Source organism: Chroicocephalus ridibundus, chromosome 8 (genome assembly GCF_963924245.1).
Source record: "Chroicocephalus ridibundus chromosome 8, bChrRid1.1, whole genome shotgun sequence".
In the NCBI taxonomy this organism is placed as follows: Eukaryota; Metazoa; Chordata; class Aves; order Charadriiformes; family Laridae; genus Chroicocephalus; species Chroicocephalus ridibundus.
The window spans coordinates 24,750,861-24,772,506 of NC_086291.1; the positions used below are offsets into that span (position 1 = coordinate 24,750,861).

Genomic DNA, 21,646 nt, shown 5'->3' on the forward strand with positions numbered 1-21,646 from the left:
CAGCACTTCTATTGATGCAATGAACGATGCAAGGTCCCGGCAAGTTTTGTAACATAAATTTATTGATGTCAATGCTGGTTGTATGTGCAAATGACCTAAGTATTGTTGCAGCTTTGACAGTGGCAGCGTGTGGTCTTCCTGAAAATGTCTTATTATGTGTATTACTAGAAACTGCAGTGTATCCCTCTTTAAAAAGAGAGGCTGGTCTTGGAAATCAAAAGAGCTCATTTTTTTATCTATTAGCTTCACAAGGAGTTCCTTGTAACTATAACCACTGACCCAATGAGCCAAGTACTTCCATCAAATGTTTCACTTAATGATGTCTTTTATTACAGTTCAGCGACCCAATAGACTGAGTATCCGCATGGTGAGCTAAATGCCTCCGAAAGCTCAGCAGTAAAACTTTCTGCGCATCGAATGCTGTGAAAATGTTCTCCCATGACTCAAGCAGGCTTTTTTTTTTAGTATAGCTTAGAAGAAATTACACAGTGGCAAAACAAATTGGGAGAATCAGTGGCCACAAAGCTACATGTAATAATTAAAAGATCAGCGTGCTCAAGAGAGATCTTTCATAGTGTGTCGATATCACCAATCACATCTGTGCTCAGAACTTCAACAGCAAATGCAGAATGAGACCCATTCTTAAAGTAACTGCTAAGTTTTATATTTGGAGGTCATTGTTCTTTCAAATACTGTTCCACCAGGGCTGTTTTCTTTTTTTCTTTCTCACTTTTTTTTTTGTTTGTTTGACTCCATGCAATCTTTCTCCCTCCGAGCTCTTGCAGAAAAAACAGACTCTTGGATTGATTAGCAGGTGTAGTTTACATTTTGCAGTGCATTACACTGACCAGAAACCAAATAAACTGTGTTATGTAAACTTATATAAGATCATAAACTTTTGTGCGATAACGTGAATTGACTACCCTGAGCCATTTTCAGCTTGCTTTGCTCTAATTGGAATGAATTACTTTGCATTTCTGTTGTGGCCTTGCATGGCTTCTCGTAAAGCCTTGCCTTTTAATTTTTCCATTCTAACTTATCTGTGGAACAGGTCTGCTCTTAACAGCTCAGCCTGTAAAAGGAGGAAGATTTCCATCAGCAAAGTCTCGTTGGTTGTACCTATCATACATGTGCCATGTAAGTGCTGCTCATAAACCAACCTGGGCTGGGTCACAGGGATCCTTTTGTGGTTTCCGAGGGTGCCCATGGGAAAAAGGCATGGCAAAGGTCTAAACCTCAAGATTTTATTTCTGGGGAAATTCAGATCTTTAAGATCAGTTTTCTAATGCGAGCTCAGTTTCTTGGAAAAGGCGCCTCTTAGTTTTACGTTAATAAAAGATGTGTATTTGGCTTAATGTCAGAAATAGGAATTCAGAGAGTTTGAAAATCCTTTGAAGACCATTACAGCTGTAATTGGTGTGTTCTGTCTTGGGTGGAGAATTTGAAAGGTTTATTTCAAGAATACACACTCTTAAGGGCAGGAACTGTTACTCATCTGTGTTTGGAAAGCAGCACCAGCACAATCTGGATAACAATAATACTACAGAAGGCTGAAAGAACAATTAAAGAGTGGAAATAATGACCTAAGGGAGGAACACTTAGCACGCCGATGACTGCACATCATGCATTTGGGGAAGTCAGAGGGGAGAGAGAGACCAAGAGAGTTTTTAGAGAGGCTAACATTCTCAGAAGAAAAGTGTTGAAATCTCTGCTTACGTTTGATTGAAATGATATCAAATAACTTGAAGAAAAATCCTTTGAAAAGGAAAGAGGGAATTTGTCCTCATTTGTGTTTCCTCCCGGGAGAGCTTGCCTTGTTCTTTGGTTCTTTCTCTTTCTTTCCTCAGTACCTCGGGACAGGGGGAGTCTGTGAGTAAAACACCACCCCCAAAGTCCGGCTCCATTTGTGAACGCCAGGAGATGTGCACAAAAGCAGCCTTCTGCCTGGTAAATCCAGCCTCCCAAGGCTGCCCCTCCGGAGCAGCCGGGTGCTCCCCAGGCAGCCAGGCTCCCTCCGGAGCTGATACGCCAGCAGCGCCTCACGTCCTGATGGCACTTACCAACTATTTCTCGTGCTTCTTACAGGTTTTGAATGTTATTGTGACAAATGACCATGTTTCTGGGACAGCGTAGGATGTAGGTCGGCCTTGGCTGTGTGTTACAGGTGGGAAGATTGAGGCAGCGCATCCTGGGGATTTTCCAGGATTACAGGAGTTTGTTACTGGAGAGAATTAGAGATTCCCAGATTGTCTGCTCTGGATCTCCAGGAGTCATCTCTCATACAAGCTGTACTACAGAACTGAGCCTCAGCTCGTAACTAACAGATCTATCAGAGTACAACAGATTTTTTTTCTTTTCTCTTTTTTAAAAAAAGAAGAAACGGGGGTGAGACTTTTTGCTCTTTTTTCTATCTTCTGGAACACATCACGTATGTCTGTTTTTTCTAAAATAATCTTTTAAATGACAAACAAATTATAATTTTCTTCCTGGCTACATTAGTTTGTATTGTATTACATATGGCTTTCATGAGAAGGCATTAAAACAAAGCAGAACAACTACAAAGTAACTACCAGGAAGAAAACAGGGTTTTTCTAGTGTCCTTGGCCTCAATTTTATCACCCTAAAGTGATCACTTCCTTTCTGGAGCTTTTTTTTCTTGTTTTGTATATATTATTTCTGTGTGTAGTTTTTCACATGAAACCAACGTCCAAACAGTGCCAAAATGTAAATTTAATGAATTAGGTGAGAGGTAAGTTGGGGTGAAGCTTTATAGCAGCAGCACAGTGATCCTTTAACAAACCAATTACAGTCTAAATATTTGAAAATATCTGTTATTAAAATCCTGCTATTTTCTTCGTAACTCCCACACTCTACAAATGGCCAATGATTCTGGATTATTAATTACTTCCAAGTATATAAATGGGGGACCATAGTCCTAGAGCAGCAGGTAATGTCACTGAATCTACCTCCTCTGCCTCTTCCCAGGCTGGCAGCCCCCGGCAGCGATGCGCTGTACCGTCACCCAGGGAGCAGTGGGGCTGCGCAGTGCTCCGTGGCAGCCAGTGCCCCTCGTGCCTCCTTGGAGCTGTTGCTCCATCCTGAACAAAACATTACCCAGACGCTGCTGGTGCTGCTCCGCCAGACTTCCCCAGGACCCTGGCACACCAGGTGAGGCACCGGCAACTTTTTCTGACACTAAGGAAAGGTGTCTCAAATCTGTCACCTTAGAAAGTACAGGGGTTTTTTTTTTAGTTTTCTTTTTTCCCTACAGGATGCCCATGGGGTTGTGTCAAAGTTTTGTACGTAAAAAAAAAAAGCAAAGGAGAAAGAAAAAAAAAAAAAAGAAAAATTTTGTTCCCTTTACTCTTTTTGGCCAAGGCAGTTTTCTTAGTTATGTTGAATATTGCTAAGCGTGTTGTTGGAGCAAAAAGTCTGCCTTAAAATAATTTAATCCTAGCCCTCATGCCGCTCACTGTTTAGATTCTGCTATTAATATTTATGTGCCGTTCTTGAACTGAAATTCTTGGATGTTTCCTATTTTCCCTCCGAAAACAATGTTTGGTAAGAACTGTTGATTATTTAGGTCTGTAGAGCTGGTCGTTGTAAGCCAGGACATCGCAGGCTGCCTGGTGACCTTGTCTTGCTTTTGGCTGGGGTTTCTCCAGCCTGGCCTGAGCAGGTCCCACAGTCGCTTTCCTGTTTTGACATCGGTGGTCACTTTGCTGCTTTGAAACATGCAGACAATATTGTGTCCTTGACCTTTTCCCCCTCCCCAACATATAGGTAACTCTCCTGAAAATCTTGACGCACTGGGTAAAGTTGACTTGTGAGTTTTCTTTGTGATACAAAGAGAAGGAAAATTAAAGCAGAAACGCGTAGCATGGATTGTGGTGTGGCAATCCGAGTGGTACGGAAGGAGTGGAAAGGCAGCAAGAGGCTCATGTGAAGAACGAGGGCTGTCGCTGGGGGGAGGTTGGGGAGGATCAGCTGAGTTTTCAGCAATGTAGGTGGGCAGAGAAGGGAGACTAATATAAAGAAAGAAACAAAAACCATGAGATGACCCCCCTGGCCCACCTTCTCAGGGTCAGCCTCCCTCAGCTTCAGCGTCAGGTTCTGTATCCAAAGGCATGCAGGACGTGGGGGGAGGCTGCAACTGCAAATCCAAGTGTGGGACTCACAGGAAGGTCGTCGTAGGAAGAGCAGGACATTGCTGTAGAATATTTCGACTGAATCTGCTAAGTGAAAAAACCATTTGACATAGTTTGTGAGGCAGCTATACTGTTTGATTTTAAATAAAAACATACTCCAATAATAAGCTTCCGTTTTCACAGCATGAGTTGAATGAATTGATTAAACATATTCAATCAATTATTCCATGCCATGCTTTTTATCTGAAATTTATATACATTGTAAAATAAAACTATGCTTATTAAATTAAAATTGAAAATAATATTGCTTACTGTGGCAGGTCCCTAAAATACATAAATGATAATTTATTCAGGCTTTGTTAATACTTCAAAGCAATGGTAATAATACAGCATATTTTATTTAGGTTTTTTCCTTTAGATTAAAAGTGAATCAAGATAAAATATTTATGAAACATAAATATCCTCGTGTCTCCTCCATGTCCATGTGCTTCCTTTTTATTTTATTTTCTTTTGGAGCTCTTCCTCCCCCGTTATCTCTTTTGCTTTCTACAGTATTTTATGGACTGATCATAATAGACGTTTACAATACTCCATATTTCTTGCTGTGGAATTCAAACGCAGGCAGTCCTGCAGACCTTCTCTTAACACGCAGCTGTAATGTGCTGCTTTGCTATAGGAAGCAAAACGCTTTGAAGAACTTCCCTTCCTTGGTACATGTAGGTTGAGATGAAGTTGTGAAGAGCAGGACAGACCCAGTGATGTAGTGTGGGGTATAAAAGCCATGGTATCAATTAGAAAGGCCTGCCTTGCTTTTCTGTTGCTCTGCACCAACACGCTTCTGCTTACGTAAGTGGAAGGTCACCGCTGCGAAACAGGGCTTGAGCCGCGCGGATGACCGAAGCTCGGTGTGCCCTGGGGAGCGGTGATCGTGAAATAGTTCATACAGGAACAGAAGCAATGGGTGTTTGAATGGGCCTGAGGAATTCCCACAGGTGGCATGTGGCGTGTGTGCACGCCTCTGTAGGCACCCAGCAGCTACTGAGTGGCCACCAGCAGTTTCTGTTGTACAGACAGTGACTCGTTTGGGGTCCTGCCCACAAACACACTTTATTCCCTCTGATGCAGAGACCCTGCTGTACTATATAATTGCAACTGACAGCCTGGATTGGTAGTATCCAGCAAACGTCCGGCAGTGTCGGTCGCAGGGTGACTGGGGTGAATGCCGCGCAGGGAGGCTCTTGCTCTGTGGAGGTTTTGGTTTGCAGCAGCACGATAAACAATTGGTGTTACTGGAAGCGTCCTAACATCCGGCACCTCAAACCCAGAGTCATTTCCCCCCGTTACAGGGAATTCACCGATGCTGAAGCGTAGGAAGAGCAAGATGTGAGTGGACAAAATTGTGACTCCAGCACTAGGTTTTTCTGCTGTTTGTTTCACCCTGTGTTTTATTACCAACTAATGTTAAAACCTATGGTCCTTACCGAGGCAGGGCACCAGTGGTCTGAGCAGGACACTACAGATGCATCAGGAGACGGCATCAGGAGTCTGCATTCCACCACCACCTCTCTTTACCTTGCATCTGAATTATCCACTTGGGTGTGCACAGGGCATACATGGCAGAAACTGCCATAAGACTGATTAGTTAATTGAGGACTAAAGGAAATTACTGTGGGTAGGAAATAAGGGTCAGGACCTTCTCGGGGCAATGGTGAAAACTCACCTGGTATTGCAAGTCCAAGCTTGCGATCCCAGACTTCAGGACTGTCAATAAATTGGAGAGGGTTTTGTTCTGCAGAGGAGCAAAAATAAGGGGTTTGGAAAGTTATATTTGCTGAAGGGAAGCTTTATCTTGTCCCACTGATGTGTGTTGGACCAGACTTTACCTATCAAGTAGCTTCTAGTGTTGCTCTCTTTAGCTCAGGTCCACTAACATCAGGGCAGGCATGTCTGCGCCCCACCTGAGCGTCGGGCCCTCTTCTGCCTTTATAATTTTAGCAAAGGTTTTTCATATTGTTGACAAATAGCCCTTAGAAAATGAATTGTTTCTCTACAGGCTTACATGCAACGGAAATTGCTGGACTGGCACAGAAGTATTTGGGCTCATGCCAGCATCACAGGGTTATATAGCTCTAGGATCTGATGCCCCTAAAAATTTATCTGTAATTTTCTAAGCTTCCCAATAATTTAATGCTCTTGTCTGCCATTCCAAATTCCAGATTCCAGAGTGCAGCAGATGCACCTATATAGAATTTCCCTGGAAAACAGTAGCAACTATATTGGAGAAGGTAGAAATATTATTGGAACTTTTGTGATGTATCTAGACCATGGCCTTCAAATTAGGGGTTAATGAAAAGTGTTATTCAGTATTCCAGGAAATTGTCAAGATCACTAAGTATTGTACTGACTTGACCTATGTTACATTGAACTCACTCTTTCCATGTTTCTAATAAAAACATACAGCAGATTGTTCCAGAAACAGTGTCAAACTCAGGTAAAAATAAACCCCCTCATAATTGAAACGCGTGGTGTATATACTAAATATATCGCCCAGAAATATATAACTTGTAAGGAAAACTATCTAAAATGTATCAACCCTGAAGTCTCCCCTGGGTCTTATGCAAAATCGTAGCTTTCAGTTAGGATTCCTAAAAGTTATAATAATCCTTGCCCACTTGTAAGCCACCTAATCCTATCTGGTTTACTCTGTTTTTATCGCAACGCTGAACCGGCTTTGTTTCACTGAAGCGCTGGATTTGTAAATAACTAATTATAGCCCTGTTTTTTCCCCTTGAAGCGTTAAGGTTTGGCACCTGAGAGAACAGCCCCTTTCCAACTACCAGCCAGGGCAGGGGAGGCGGTGGACTCGGCCTCAGAACAGTAGGGTACTGCAGACACGCTCTCTTGGACCACTTCCCCTCCTGCTCCCGAAATGGCAATCAGATGAGCCAGAGGGCAACTTTAGGAAAATATTTTTCTCTAGTAGCAGTAACATCTGCCTCCTTGGCAGCCTCCGCTGGCAGTTGTGTTGGAAGCTGTGGGTTTGCCCCTGGCCCTGCTGCGTATTTACATTGCTGAGAGGTTATCCTGAGCCCTGCTGGATCCTGTTACCTGATTTTCTTTTGTTCTGTCTTTTTCCCCCTCTGATGCTTTGGCTGCTTAACTCTTTGTGGGTGACATGTGAAGCGAAAATTAAGTGTGCAGTACGAGATGAAATGTAATAATTTGTAAGCACTAATTGGTAAATTCCTTTTTGATTAGAGACTCAGAGTATCTGATCTGTTTAGCTGTATTTCTTTTGTTTCAGCCTAGGCAACTTCACCATCGCTGCCTGAGCTTTTGAAGGTGCCACTCCCCACATCTGCATCTTCCGCTCTGCATCAAATTCTCTCTGGCGCTCTCATTCCTCTTGCGTTTTACCCTCCTCTTCCGAGTAGCGGATTTTTGCCTGGTGCTTCATTTCAGTGGAATGATGTTACCATAAAGACAATTATAAAGTAATCATCATGGGCATATCAATATTTATTGAAATACTGAAAAAAAAAATAATAATTCCATTGGCGATGAGAAACTCTGGGCAAGAACTGACATGACAATATGTATTTCACCGATACAGTAAGAGAACTTCAACTTCAACAAGTAACTCACTGCACATTCTAAGAGTTGCATGGATTTAAATCCAAGGCAGCTGCAGAACATCTGTTATACAAATAGTCAGACTTTACAGATTGTCTGTTTACAAACACAGAACAACTATAATAAACCAGCCAAAGCCAAAACCCTTTGAATTTTAGTCTGCTTTTACTAATATGTCCTGTAATCAATAAGGCAGTCAGAGTAAATGTCTGGTTACAAAGTAGTTAACAATTAACATGAGGGCGAGGTTGGTGATTTTTTTTTTATTTTATTTATTTGTTCATGTACTTTGGGCAATCTGGTAGGATTCTTGGAACCACAGATGTGGGCAAATATATGTTAGTTTATCTGAAATTGTTTCCATTATACTATATGAAAAATTATATGAAACCTTATTTTAATTCTTTTGTCCTGTATATAGATGCAGTTAGCAACATTTTTTTAAGCTTTTTTCTTTATTATTCAGTGAGATTCACTGAAGCTTTTCAACAGGCAAAAAAAAAAAAAAAAGAGAAAACACAGAATGCAAACACTTGAACTATGCTTTGTTTTTCTTTTAAGGAAGGAAGGAATGACCATACTTATCTTGTACACATAGGTGTACGTACTTCACGGCCACCGGCAATTGCCACCCGCATCCTACTTTCTGTTAATTTAGTTTGCTTGAGGGAGAATGCTCTTATTTAAATGACGCTTGCACGTCTGCTGTGTGGGCTGACTGAGGGAGCTGTGCCTTGTTTGCTTTTGGTCCGTACGACAGTACGTGTGTTCTGTGATAGAAGACAGGCATCTAGGAGTCGCAGACACCAGGCTTTGCTGTGTTTGTACCCTATGCATGGACAGAATGTTAGAGCTGATTAATACAGGCGATTAAAATAGTGTGCTTTGTACTAATGCAGATGTAATAACTGATGTCTTTGGTATACAATGCATGAATGGTTGGAAAAAAATACGAGAAATGCATCTTTTCAAGTTCACATGAAACAGAAAAAGCTATAACTCACATAATTTACAATAGATTTAAATAAACTGCATTTAGGATTATGAAGATTTACAGACATTTAATCAAGTGAATGATTTTAATTTGTAAAGACCCTTGTGTGTCCCTGAACTATGTTCCACTAACTTGAAGACATGCTACGGTAAACACATATATTTGGCTTCTTCATTCTGGCTATGTCTTATATAAAGATGAAACCAAAGAACAATAAATTAGCATCATAATTGTCTACAGTGAAAACTATCATATACAATATAAATAAACTATTCAAAAGCCAGCAATCTTCATGAAAAAAATTAAAAGATTAGGATTTTATACAGTTTCTACAAGTGATTGTGCAGCCGATAATCTCAAAAATTAAAGTCAAAATGAAATACCCCTATTGATTTTAGTGTCTCACGACATACAGTAATTAAGTACTGGTAAAATAATTACCAATTTAAAAGAAATAATAAGGAAATCACTGCTCTGCAATTTTATCACAGTTTTTTCCCCACAGGACCTAAAGAATGTAAACACTATGTTTTCGTTAATGTTAGAGATTAATACTTTATTTTAAACGTATGTTGATCCACACCTGCACAGTTACCTTTAAGGATAATGAAATAAGGCAAGACTTATAACTGTGGCACTACATGTTAATACTGATATCTTCATTTGGAAAGAGAGAATTGTTTGTTCTTCTCTAATATTTGTTCTGCAGCAGACTTTGGCCTACATAGACACAGCAGTATCACTCTTCTTTCTTTGCGTAAAAGACATGCATTACCTAACTTTAAAAAGTTTCATTAGATATTGGATGTTTGAGTTGAAATTTAGTTTCTTAATTACTGGTAGTTTTAAAGATCATTTCTTAATAAGCTCCATGGCATCATCAGCTCATATAATTCATTTGTCTCTTCTTGCATCCCTAAATGCGTATTTTTTTTTTAAAGTTTTTTAGTTTTTTCACATCAGTATTTGGTGTTGTAGAAAATATTTTTTTTTATGCGTGTCAAAGAAGCTATCGTTTGTGATGGCTAAAATATCTCCATTTCCTTTATTTGGCAATGGCTGTGAATACAGAGCAGAGCCACATTTTAGCCACCGCAGTAGTTAAGTATATAGTTGAACTGGCTAATTTGTTTTGGAATATTTATCTTAGCTATTTAATAGCTACCCCATAACAGTAGTAGAAGAGGGATACTGCCTGATAGAGCAACATGAACACGTGACAAAACAAACTTCAGAACGTAGTAAGGATGCCAAGCTAACTGGATCACAGACTTCGTGTTGGCGATTTGCAGGCCTGAGAGACCGACAGTCACAGGCAGCCTCCCAGGATCTGGTGGCGATACTACATAGCACGTGGCCTACGCCAGCTCTCTCTCACAGATTGTTGAATGGATGCCACATCATTTATCACAGAAGAAGTAAGTGTTGGGTCCTTGGAAGGATGACAGAAGATGCTATAGATGCAGTTTTGCATCTATTATAACTGTTTTAGAAGTCCTGCTGTAAAGTGAAGGAATTTAGTGCACTCAAATTCCCCACTATCTTAGCTCAATCACACGGATCAGTTTGGTGGTTTTTTTTTTTCCTCCTAAGTTTCTTCATATTGGCAATCAGCAGAGTTAAATATACAAGAATCATTCTGTCCTTTTCGTGTTGACATTGGTGACAGTATCCACTTGGTAAGTTGACTTCAATCCAGTATAAAGTCCTATATAGATTCCTTTGGGGATGTGTAGCATATGATTCACAGTTTGCAATACAAATACCCTGATACATCACTTATTTACTATTAGTATTTGATTATTATACCATTTTGCAAAGTCTTAAAACCACATTTTAATTAGTGTTGCTTGGAGCAGTTCAGAATATTTTTTTTTTTCCTTGAAAGCAGAAGCTCTAATGGGTATAATTTATGCTCTCTTTGCATGCAGCATTTCAATGAGAAGGTTATTACACGGCACATCCCCGTTCAGGTGTTTGTAGTAGAGGTATTCTTCGGCCTGCATACTGATGGCCCGGATTTCTGGTAGTCGCAGGAGAAGCTGCCCAAATTTGTCTGTTTGCTGTGGGTAATTACACATTGTGTAGTCCAGCAGAGCAGCATTCACTTGTTCCTGAACACCTTCCACAAGCTGGAAGTTCTCAAGATTTTTGACATCTGAATGATAGTAAAAAAAAAAACAAAACAATTCAGTTGCATTTTAATTCCTGTTTACGAAGGCAGTGTTTCACTAAATGGATGTATTTTTTTTCCTCCTGACAAAAGCATACTTTACAAGCTGCTGAATATTCAGTGAACCCTTTTGCCAACTTTCCTGGGAAAATGATCACAAAAGAGCTTTAGTGGAGTGTCTTGTTGAAATTCTGCATATACCTCAAATCAATTAGACACCAATGGAGTCTGAGCAAGGTCAGCTCTTTTCATAGCTTACAAAAAGAAAGGTTGAGGATTCCTAAAGTAGAAGACCATAATATATTGCTAGCAAATGAGTCCCAAGAGGAAGCCCTATCTTTAACCTAGTATGTTACACAATTCATATAATTCTGTATTAATTTTTCTGACCCAAGGTGAAATCTGTGTCCAGGGTATGATGTAGTTAATTCTAATAAAAAGTGACAGGGTTCTTGTTTCTGTTTGACATTTTCTAAATGATTCTGAAAGCCTTTGACTTGTCTAGCCTATGTTAATGAACCATCTGGTACACTCCAGTGACTGCCAAAATAATCTTCCCTACTAGAAACTCTCTAAAATATATATTTCACTGGCTAATGATCTTTATAAAATGAAATCATTGTCCTTTGGGTGGAATACCAGATAAGAATGGTGCCCTTTAACCTGAATATGGTTTCTGAAATCCAACACCGATTTTTTTTTTTTTTTTGGTATTGGACAACAGGGGCATTTACATCAGTAAGGCAGGTACAGTTTGTTCACTCTGCCTCTGTTTGATTACCTTCTGTTCCTATACCGCAAGTTCGAGCTCTGCAAATGCTGGTCAGAGATAAATGCCAGTATATTAACTCCTCATTATTTGCTTCCCTGTGTAAAAGTTACCCTGATGGTATCTTCTTTCGACGTGTCTGGAGAAAGCAGAAGTTATTCTAAAGCTTGCAAATTAGGGTGCTGCTATAGTGCAGAAAGAGTGAAGTGATCAAAGTGCTCTTGCTGGGAGAACTTGTTTTGGTTGGTGTTTGATCACTTACACCATCAGTAGAGTTCTGTCACACAGTTTCTTGTACTGCTAAAGCACGCCGTTACTGAGCATAACTATGCTGCTAATTCACTTTCAACAAATGCTCTTCTATGGGTGTTCTTGGAGCACAGGAGATGGGGAATTTGGCGGAATTTGGCAGATTTTGGTTCATTGTAAATGCCAGCCTTTGATGGGAGGGGAAATGAGTGTTTTCCTTTGCAAAACAGGAACACACGTTGGTCCCCCAATCCATCAGCAGCCTGGGAGGCTGTGTAAATTGGGTCTCACTGTACTTTTTCCTAGAACTACTTTCAATAGAGCAAATGTTAGTTCCTGCACATAACTGTGTGCTGGAATATGAAAGAAACGGTTGGGGGAGGCAAATATTTTCTTCAGGACAAGAGGATAGGAGGGATGCCAAGGACCTCAATGGCAGGCCAGGGCAGCGCATTGCCTCCAGGGCCTGAGTCCCCGGCTTTGAGCAGGAGCCTCTCTGGAGCGTGCTGGCTGTCGCCCGCGCTTCAGCTCTGCTCTGGCGTGAGCTGGGGTGTTTCCTGCTGCGGTCGTCACTGCCTGCCTCCTTCCTCTCCCAGTTTCACTGTGGAAATGAAGCAAGTGACTCCCGGATTTGTGCTGCTTGTTTGGGAACTCGGGACACGACCTCCATCTGAATTTTGCTAGCTGGCTTAAGGAACGCGTTAGCAATGCTTAAATTGTGACAGCTGTCCAATAAGAATTGTCTGAACTTTGCCTTAGCCAGAGTGAGGAGAACTGGAAACTTCAAAGGTGCTATGCCTGGTCCCTTAGCTATTCAAACTCAAAGTCTTTTTGTCAGTGTCTCTGGAGATCTTTGGATAATCATGTTTTCATGTATTACACTGAACGCTTTCTCACACAAAATATAACTGTTTATTATTTTACATACCTGCATAAAACTCCTGAGGTATTTTGTAGCTAGTGTAACCTGGTTTAAAAATTGGGTGTTCTAAGCATATTTTTATAAAGTTAAGAAAGGAACAGTATCACCTACCGTGTTTATTCTAAATAGGTCGCTTTCAGATGCAAAACACAATCAAGAATGAATTGTTAGAACATAAGAAATTCACACAGAAAACAGGGACCATGCTGGAGATTAAACTGTGTTAAACAGCAAGATAAAATGTATAATGATTTCAGAAGCAGTACTTCGAACTTCTTTTCCCTGTTAAGAATAACTTTAAACATCAGGAAGTTTTAGAAACTGTTAGCTGATTCAACCCCCTTTGAATTCAAAAGGCATCTTTCTCTTGCTCTCTGTTTTGAATCATACCGTGAGATTACATTGTGCTGACTTCTTGGAAAAACAGGTTCATGCTCATTTTTGTTCTCTGTCTAAGTGTTACTGCAGGTAATATATATTTATTGGCAGCATCACAAAATCAATTTTTGCAAAGATCAGGAAGAAACAAAATCTGAGAATTGCAACTTTTTTGTGTTTTCCTGCAGAAGTGGAGAATTCAGTATATGTTTCATAGAGATGCATTCTGTCCTCTGATCTGATGTATTGATCTCATACTGCAAGCCAAAAGGAGGCATCATGTTTTATCTACATTACGCCCGTGCACAGGATCGGTGGCTTCTGGCAGTGGGTGTCCCTGTGTGTTGTACAGGTGTCCCTGCGCGCTCGTCAGCTACGTGGCCTGCCTGAATTGCATGGAAGTTGCAGAACTACGGGGGAAGAAGGTCTGTGTGGTGGGTTTTTTTCTCATCTCAGTGGACAGTTCTTTAAATACTCCTGTGTGGCAACATAAGCACTGAAGTCAGATGTAAAAACAACTCCAGTTAACACTAACAGTAAACAAAAAGTAGTTCTCGGGCTTCTATACCACATCCAGCCTGAGGAAATACTTTTAATATATTTCCTCTGCACAAATTCTTGACATTTGTGGTGAGACTCAGTGCTTGTAAACAACATGTTATTAGTTAACCAGTGAAAATTTGTAGAATTTTCCTGACCGTTTCTATACTGAATCAGGTACTTGTAGTCTAAATGATTACAGTTTAGGGCATCACTACACAATTAATCTGTGTGTAGATCTCTCTATGACTGCAGTCATAATAGTGGGGATGTAGAGGCAACCTGATGACCAGGTATGTATTTTGGTGTGAGTCTTCATGAAGCAACCAAGATTTTTGGATATGATTTTTGGATACATTAACAATTAAGTGCTGCAGTGAAGCAAATGAAACAAACTGAAGAGAGAGAGAAAGTAAATCAAATGGTATGTGCTGGGAGCGCTGTGTAAAGCTCTATGGTCACTTCTCAAGCTCTTCTATGATATTTTGTAGATTGCTAAAAAAGAAGTTTGCCAAACACATAGTTGCAATGTAAATTACGTAGTTATTTTTGAGAGAGAATCACAAACTCTAGCTCTAATAAAGATGAATAACAACAAAGGAAAGCATGTGAATATTAAGCTATTTCCAGTAGCTCCAAGTTCTGCAGGTAGAACAAGAAATGCTACGTATTTTTTACTTCTGGTACTTAGCATTTAGCTGATAGTGATACAAATGTTATTAAATAGTAACTTTGGTTTGTAAGTAGATGGTTTTCCTGTGCTTTGTGTTTGGTTTTGTTCCTGGTATTTACTATATAACTCTGGCTAAAGGTACGTGATTTAGTATTCCAAGTATTTCCTTTTTGATAAAGATCCTTTGAATGCTAATGAGTTAACTTGGAGAAACATCAGGCAATGCTGGTGTAGCTCTGCTGAAGGCAGTGGTGTGAAATGAGTGTGAAATCTGCTGCTGATGGGTACCGCACAGCACTCTTCTACGCTTTCATGTAATTCTTCACTCCTGTCTGCTTTTTAGAATTGGAGTGTCTCCTATCAATCTTTACATCAGTTAGTAACAATTTAAAGTACACATGTTTAAGCTTAATGCAAGAAATCATTTTCCAAGGTTTAGACGCTTGTAAATTAAATGAGTAGGAGTAGGGCCCCCCCCTCCCACCCACACACCCTTTAAATCCTAGCAGCTAGAAAAAGTGTTTTGTGTTGCTACAGTAAGTATCAGTCTCTTATCTCTTCTACTTTATTCACTCAGGGACTAATTACCAACTTTTTACATGAAACAGCCTTACTGTGAGCTCACAGTGGGGCGCACATCTTTTTCTATCCTTATTGGAAAGTAAACCCTTAGGTCTTCTGGAATATATTATATGTTTTACAAGAAATAGCAATTGCTTTTCTGTCAAACAAAGAATTTTTGTTCTCTATAGCTTACTTTTGACGATTAAGACAAAAACAGTATTATAGCGTGTCAGGATCTGCTCTGCAGTCCCAGTAAAGATCTGCCAGTATTCCCAGAAATCCCCCCCATTTTGATTATTTTCTGTATCTGCTATAAAGCTGTGCATTAAGCTGAAACTGCATACAACATTCAGCCCGAGGAGAACACTTTTGCATATTTTCCCCAAAAATGGGTCTGGTCTTTAGAGGGGGAAAATATTTAGGTTTCAGAGAGATTTTCTCCCTCTCATATTCCAGACATGAAATACTGAAGATTTGGTGGTCTACTAATCTGTAGAGAGCTTCCCTTGGTCTGGGAATTTTGAAAAGAAAAATGAAAGAGAATGAGAGATTTAAATTTGAAAAATAGTAACTCCTTAGGAACAGCGTAAATATTGCCCAAAGAAAGATGGTTGAATTTGACTGCTCATGTCTTTTATCAGATGCTCTTTCTACATGAAGCGACGAAGAGATGTGGGCACAGACAGCTCGGCTGCCTCTCTGTATTTTGCACTGTTGCAAGTCCTGGTGCTGTGAGGACGAAATAAGGTTGTGTTTAGGCTTCTCCGTGGGGGGAAACTTCTCACTTTCACAAGTCTGGAAACAGTCTTGCAGATACCCCAGGCAATAGGACTCAATACCAGCCCAGGTATAAAGTCCCTTAAAGGCTTTATTGAAACCCAACTGGCCCCAAAGCTTAGCAGCTCTTTGGAATGGCTTTCAAATGTGTAGGTAAAATATGATGTCTTCCAACCTCTAGTGATGGTATTTTGGCCAGGATGGCCTTCAGGCTCACCCTCCAGGAGGTTTGTCTGTTCTTTCCAGCCAGCCCGCCCGCTTGGCCTAACAAGCAGCATTGCCTCTGCTTAGAAACACGCTGTTTTATCAGGGAAAGATACAACGAGGCTCCTCAGCCCAAAGTCGAGGTTCCTGTCAGGGGCTTTGCTGTGAGGCCAATTCCCATTTGACCTTGATGATGGGATATGTTAATTCTGGTGGAGGTTTTTCCACCAGAGTAGTTCAAAGAAGGGGGATTACCCAGGATGGAGGTGACGTTACCAAACCTTCCTCTCTTTAAACACAGCTTTTTCCTAATTTTTTTTGCCCGCTCTCTGCTAGCCCTGCAAACCCTGCGGGTTACAGGAATTAAAACACAGGTAGATTTTTGACATGTGATAAAAAATTTTTCAAGGGCAAGAGTAGTAATGGTTGATAAAGTGCCAATCTCTGAAAATTACCCACAATTCTCCTCCATTGAAACTAATGGCAACAGCAGTGGTTCCATATAACACATCTGTCATGAAGGCAGATGTATGCCCTTCCTATAGCTAAGCCGTCTTGACAGACAAAATGCTATAATGAAGGAAGATTTATGCTAAAGATAAGTTCCTTACTGCAAAATTCCTCTCAATTTTATTACAGAAGGGTTGTGCTGAATATTATTTACTTAGACGTCATGGGAAACAATTTTTGATAGGTGTATTTGTTAATCAGCGGTAAGGCACTCTATTTAGCACTTTCCAAACCTGGGAAAACCTTTACATTATAACGAGAAAAACCACTTCTCTTTTCTTAAGACTCCCTGGTCCAAACTGGATGTGTAGAAAACTTTTCCTGTCTTTAGAAGCACTTTTTTGGGCAGTGGTTAAGCTATTTATAACAGTGCAATGATCGATCTCTGACTGTTTATTAGGGTCATAAAGTAATTTTCATTTTCAGTTGAATATTACATCAGATAATGGGCACATTGTTTTGGAAATCTTGATTAAATTCTTCTATAGCAATGTAGTTCATTCACACCTAAGTATTGGGCAAAATGATATATATTTTTAAAGTGAGATTAAGATGCTGATGAGAGAACAAGCTGTAATTCTTAATCTGAATACTATTTTATAGTATATATAGAATACTATATATATATATATAAAATACTATATATATGTAGTATATATAGAATACTACATCTCCTCGGTATTCAATCTTGATGGATCTTTCGTTTGTTTCAGAACAACTCATACGCAACTAAAACATATTTTGCTGTTGTTTTAGAGTGGTAGACTTTCTACTGTTATTTAAAATATTCTATTCCAAAAAGACTGCAAAATGATAGATTCTTACTGACAATATCAGCTCCTGATATCTATTAACAACTGTGCTTATTGACTTCGGTGAAGAATTTTATAATTGCTTTTGCTGCTGTTAACTCTGCAGTGGAAAGGGAGACATGGGGAAGTAAGCTGGATCCCCCTCCTTGCGTCACTGTGAAATTATATTATTAAATTTCAGTTGTTTCCCAGTAAAGACAAAGGGCAAAGCCTAATTTGATTTCCTGAACGTTTATGACTGGTGTAATTACTGAGTCATCACTTGGGAGCATAAAACAGCTTGACTTTCAACAGCTCAGGCTGAATTTACTGACTCGAAAGTTAAACAAACAAACAAAATCTCCACCCGATTCTCGTCCTGGCACCCCAGGATCCAACATCCTTATTACTTTTCAATGAGGCATACATGATATGGTCGTCACTGAAACACAATAAAACAAGATCCTGCCAGGCCTCCTTTGGAGTAAGAGCTGCTCACAAGTCTGGTCCCAAAGTCCACAGCCAGCTGCACCCTTAAATACAAAGTCCAACCTTTCTCACTGTGACTCATGAGGGAAAAGCACGGCCAGGTGTGCTCCAGTCTTTGGGTTGTAAAATTCAGATGTGCTCCAGTCTTTGGGTTGAAGCTCTGCTGCTGCACCAAAAAAAAATAACTCTAGGTGATTTAAGCCCAAATTTATAGCCTGCCTTTTCTAGGCTGGTGGTGAGGGAAGCTGCCTGGGCTGATGTGGGTTCCTGATTCCTGTTTCCAGGTTTGTTTGTCTATTTGACCTAGTGACCGCTTGAGGTAAATGACAGCTCAATCCTAGAAAAAATGTCTCCATCTAGGTCTCTTTTCCAAGGAAAAATTATATAACCACTATCCCGTGGAGCCATGGTCATATCTGTATGCTAGCACGTGTTGATACACTGGGGCAGAAGTGATTAGTGAAGGTCCCACAGATAAACCGAGAAAGAGCATGAGTCAAAACTAATTTTTCCAAACCCCTCACCGAATTCCAGGTTCATATTATACTGGGCTAGAAATGTTTGTTTTATGAATATTCAGTTGGAATAAGAATGGATAAGAAAACTGGCATGTTAATTATCATGCTATCAGAAGGCATATACATATATATATATGTATATATGTTTAAATGCAGACAAATCTACAACCATAGCACTAGTTTATATCACACTTACAGTTACCAGGAAAAAAGGTATCACATTTGATAAAAGCAGAAACAAGGCTTCTGATAAGAGTTAAAAAAATTAGAAATAGTAAATTTATTGAACCAAATGGTTTCCCCAGTTAATTTCTGAAACATCATTTTAATCTTCAATAGCATATGAACAATACAGGATTGTTGGTGTTTTAAAGGAACTGGCTGTCAATGTCTACAATTTGTACGGTGTGAATAGTTTAAGATGTCATAAATATTTATGAAGTTCCTGGGAATGGTGATGGGGACATCATACAAAATCCTTGAAGTTATGAACTGAGGCAGAAAGGGTGCTGTATGCAACTTGCAATAATAGACAGTACAGTATAATGTAGAGAGGAGCAAGAAAGAATCTATTATTTATCTGAGAAGAAGCTGAATGTTTAGGAAAAAAGGAATGAAAATTTTAGAATGATCTGGTTTTATTTAGAAAATACTTGCTCTGCTTTTTCTTAGACATTTGCAACTTTTCTGAATGATTGGATTTATTGCACTCATGAGAAGCTTGCACATTATCTATCCTTTCCCTTTCTAGTCCTCTCCTACTACTCAAGTACTGTTTAAAATAGGGATAATAGAGCAGATTAATCTCAGACGTATTTCTACTGCCGCCGCTGGAACTACACCAAGGGGTGATATAGTCCTAAAAGAAGAAATATAAATATTTTCTGGAAAAATATCGAATATAAATTTCTACTGAGGTTAAAACACAGAAGTGCAGCTGCCACTGAAACCCTTTTGAGTAGCAGGCTGTATCCTTTTATAAAGCCCATCTGTCTCTGCAGAGTATAAAAAATGCATGATCATAAAAAGCAGTACTCCTTAGGGGAAAAATCTCTCTGTACTAATCTTGTAGTCACTTTACAAAACAGTTTTTAATCCCAAATTTGCATTTGATATTCAGTCAGGAACTTTTGTGGTTTTTGCAAAGTTTTCTTTTTCCATTAGAATAAGATATGAGGTACAGTTTGTTCAGGTGGCAAGTCCAGACTATGAATAAACCAACGTTATCATATGAAAGAGAATTAAACAGGCAGATCCAAGTGGGGATATATTAAGCCAAATTTAAGCTCCAGTAGTTGAATTTAGCCTGTACTAGATGTCTGGTTTGCCTCAGGATATATTCAGCTTTCCAGCTAATCGACTGAGGAAAACTGCCTCAGGTATGATAAAATTTACAAGAGAGCTCAGTCGAATAGCTCTTGTTATAAATACTAGCTTAAAGGCATTCTTCTGGTCTTTGGGATCAGGACTGTATTTGCATTTCATTATTATATTTCAAACTTTTTTGAACTTGGTTAAAAATATTGGACCAGCCAATTATATCATTATAGTGGTTTCCAGATTAGAGTAAAACTTCGTACCACTTTTTTACTACTTAGTGAATTTTGTTTGGCTTTATCCTTTTGTTTAGATCGAAAGTCCCACAGGAGCAAAAATTATTACAATATGTTCTCTTTAAAAGAAGGAAATGTAGTTAAGCAAAAGCGTTTTAATGATACGCTGATCTAAGAAGTACAAGACTCTACTATGACTTTCTGTCAACATAATTAACAAATAATTTAGAGTTTTAAGTCTTTTGCACTATTTTGAGACAAGGCTTAGTGTAAGACAACCAACCAATCATCTTTTTTTCAGACATATTGATTTCAAAAAACTATTTCTCTTCTTTTCCGAGACTTTTAAAGACATGATGTTACTAATTTTATGTGCCGATGTTTGCACCAACAGGTATTTTCCACTGAATTAGGTTGTATCAGTGGAAGCTGATTCTAGTTTAGAAAGAACATGAAAAAGATAATCACCTCTGCCTCTGTAAGATGTGGGAAGTGGAAATCAGCAAAAGAACTATTTTCTTATATACTTATATTGAAATAATATAAAGCAAAATGCATTCATTCAATTGCTCAGTGCTGAAAGCACTGCAGTAGAGCTACAGTAGAAAGTAATATGCAACTCTTATTAGGCAAACATTTTAATTTTACTGTTATTATTTATAAGAGCTAGACTCTACTTTGGGCATTTACAATTATTTACTGTGCAAACATAACTGCGAACAGCTCACAAAACCAATGACAGTACATTGAAGCCGTTGTCTCTTAAGATGCCCTTTCAATTCCCTATCAAATTAGTGTTGGCAAAAAATTTGCTGGCTTAGATGAAGAGCGCTGACGAGAGTGGTCCCATCATATCCGTGTGTCTATCAGTCATCAGATCATTACCACGCCTGACTGCGACCAGCCCATGCATTTGCTTAAATGCAGCACACCGTGTGCTGGTGCTCCTCACTGAGCGACAGCAGAGCCACTGGCCCTGAGACAGGGTCCTCGTGCTGGCCCCCCGGCCCCCCTGCCAGCCCAGGCCCCTTTGCCTCCTGCTAGGTGGAAAAGAACCCCACTTCATTCTCCTGTGCTCTCGGTCTAGCTTGCATGGACAGTAAACACAACTAAGGTAAGTAATTTTCTGCTGTGGAATTTCAAAGCGTATTGTTCCTGACGCTGCCTATTCATCTGAGCGGAAGTAGCAAATTTCGTTTTTTGCTGTGACACGTGTCCGTGCTTAGCTGTGGAAGTGTCTTAGCAAACAGGAGTGACAGAAGCCTTAATGGGCACTCTGCATGTGTCACTGCTGGCACACAGGAAACACTGGATGCATATCAGCTTTGGACTCTTTTCCCAAAGACTCTGGTGGGTTCTTCATCTGCACTGCTTATACTTTTAAACATAAAAATATGACAGCTAAAGAAAAGTTCACCTGAAAGTCCCTCTGGGAACATGGTTACTCATCATTTAAACTGATAGGGTAGACAAGGGTGGGATAGAGGAAATACTCTTACACCTACATTTCAAATATGAGGCTCAGCTATCTGCGATTTCTTGAGAAGAAAGGACTGGATTTTAATATTTTAATATTCCAATTTCTTATTAAGGAATAGCAGAAATAAGTCAGGTAAACTCCACTTGTGCTCACTGCTCAGCTCAGACTCGAATGTTTGGTCAGATATAGATGAGAAATTTCCATGGACAACATAGTCACAGGTTTAACATGGGGAGCACAAAGTCTCCCACTATTCTCTGGCTGGAACTCCCCCTAACCTG

The 21,646-nt window shown here is 39.7% G+C and overlaps 1 protein-coding gene across 4 annotated transcripts in view; it reads right to left on the minus strand.

The window, feature by feature from the left end:
• Positions 1-7,658: 7,658 nt before the first annotated feature.
• The window catches only part of NR5A2 (nuclear receptor subfamily 5 group A member 2), a 98,003-nt gene continuing 84,015 nt past the window's right edge, over positions 7,659-21,646 (minus strand). For all 4 annotated transcript variants that reach the window (XM_063344739.1, XM_063344742.1, XM_063344740.1 and 1 more), the window contains one exon: positions 7,659-10,933. In XM_063344739.1, coding sequence (XP_063200809.1) covers positions 10,686-10,933 — 248 coding nt within the window. In that variant the 3' untranslated portion in view covers positions 7,659-10,685. The remainder of the gene's footprint in view (positions 10,934-21,646) is intronic.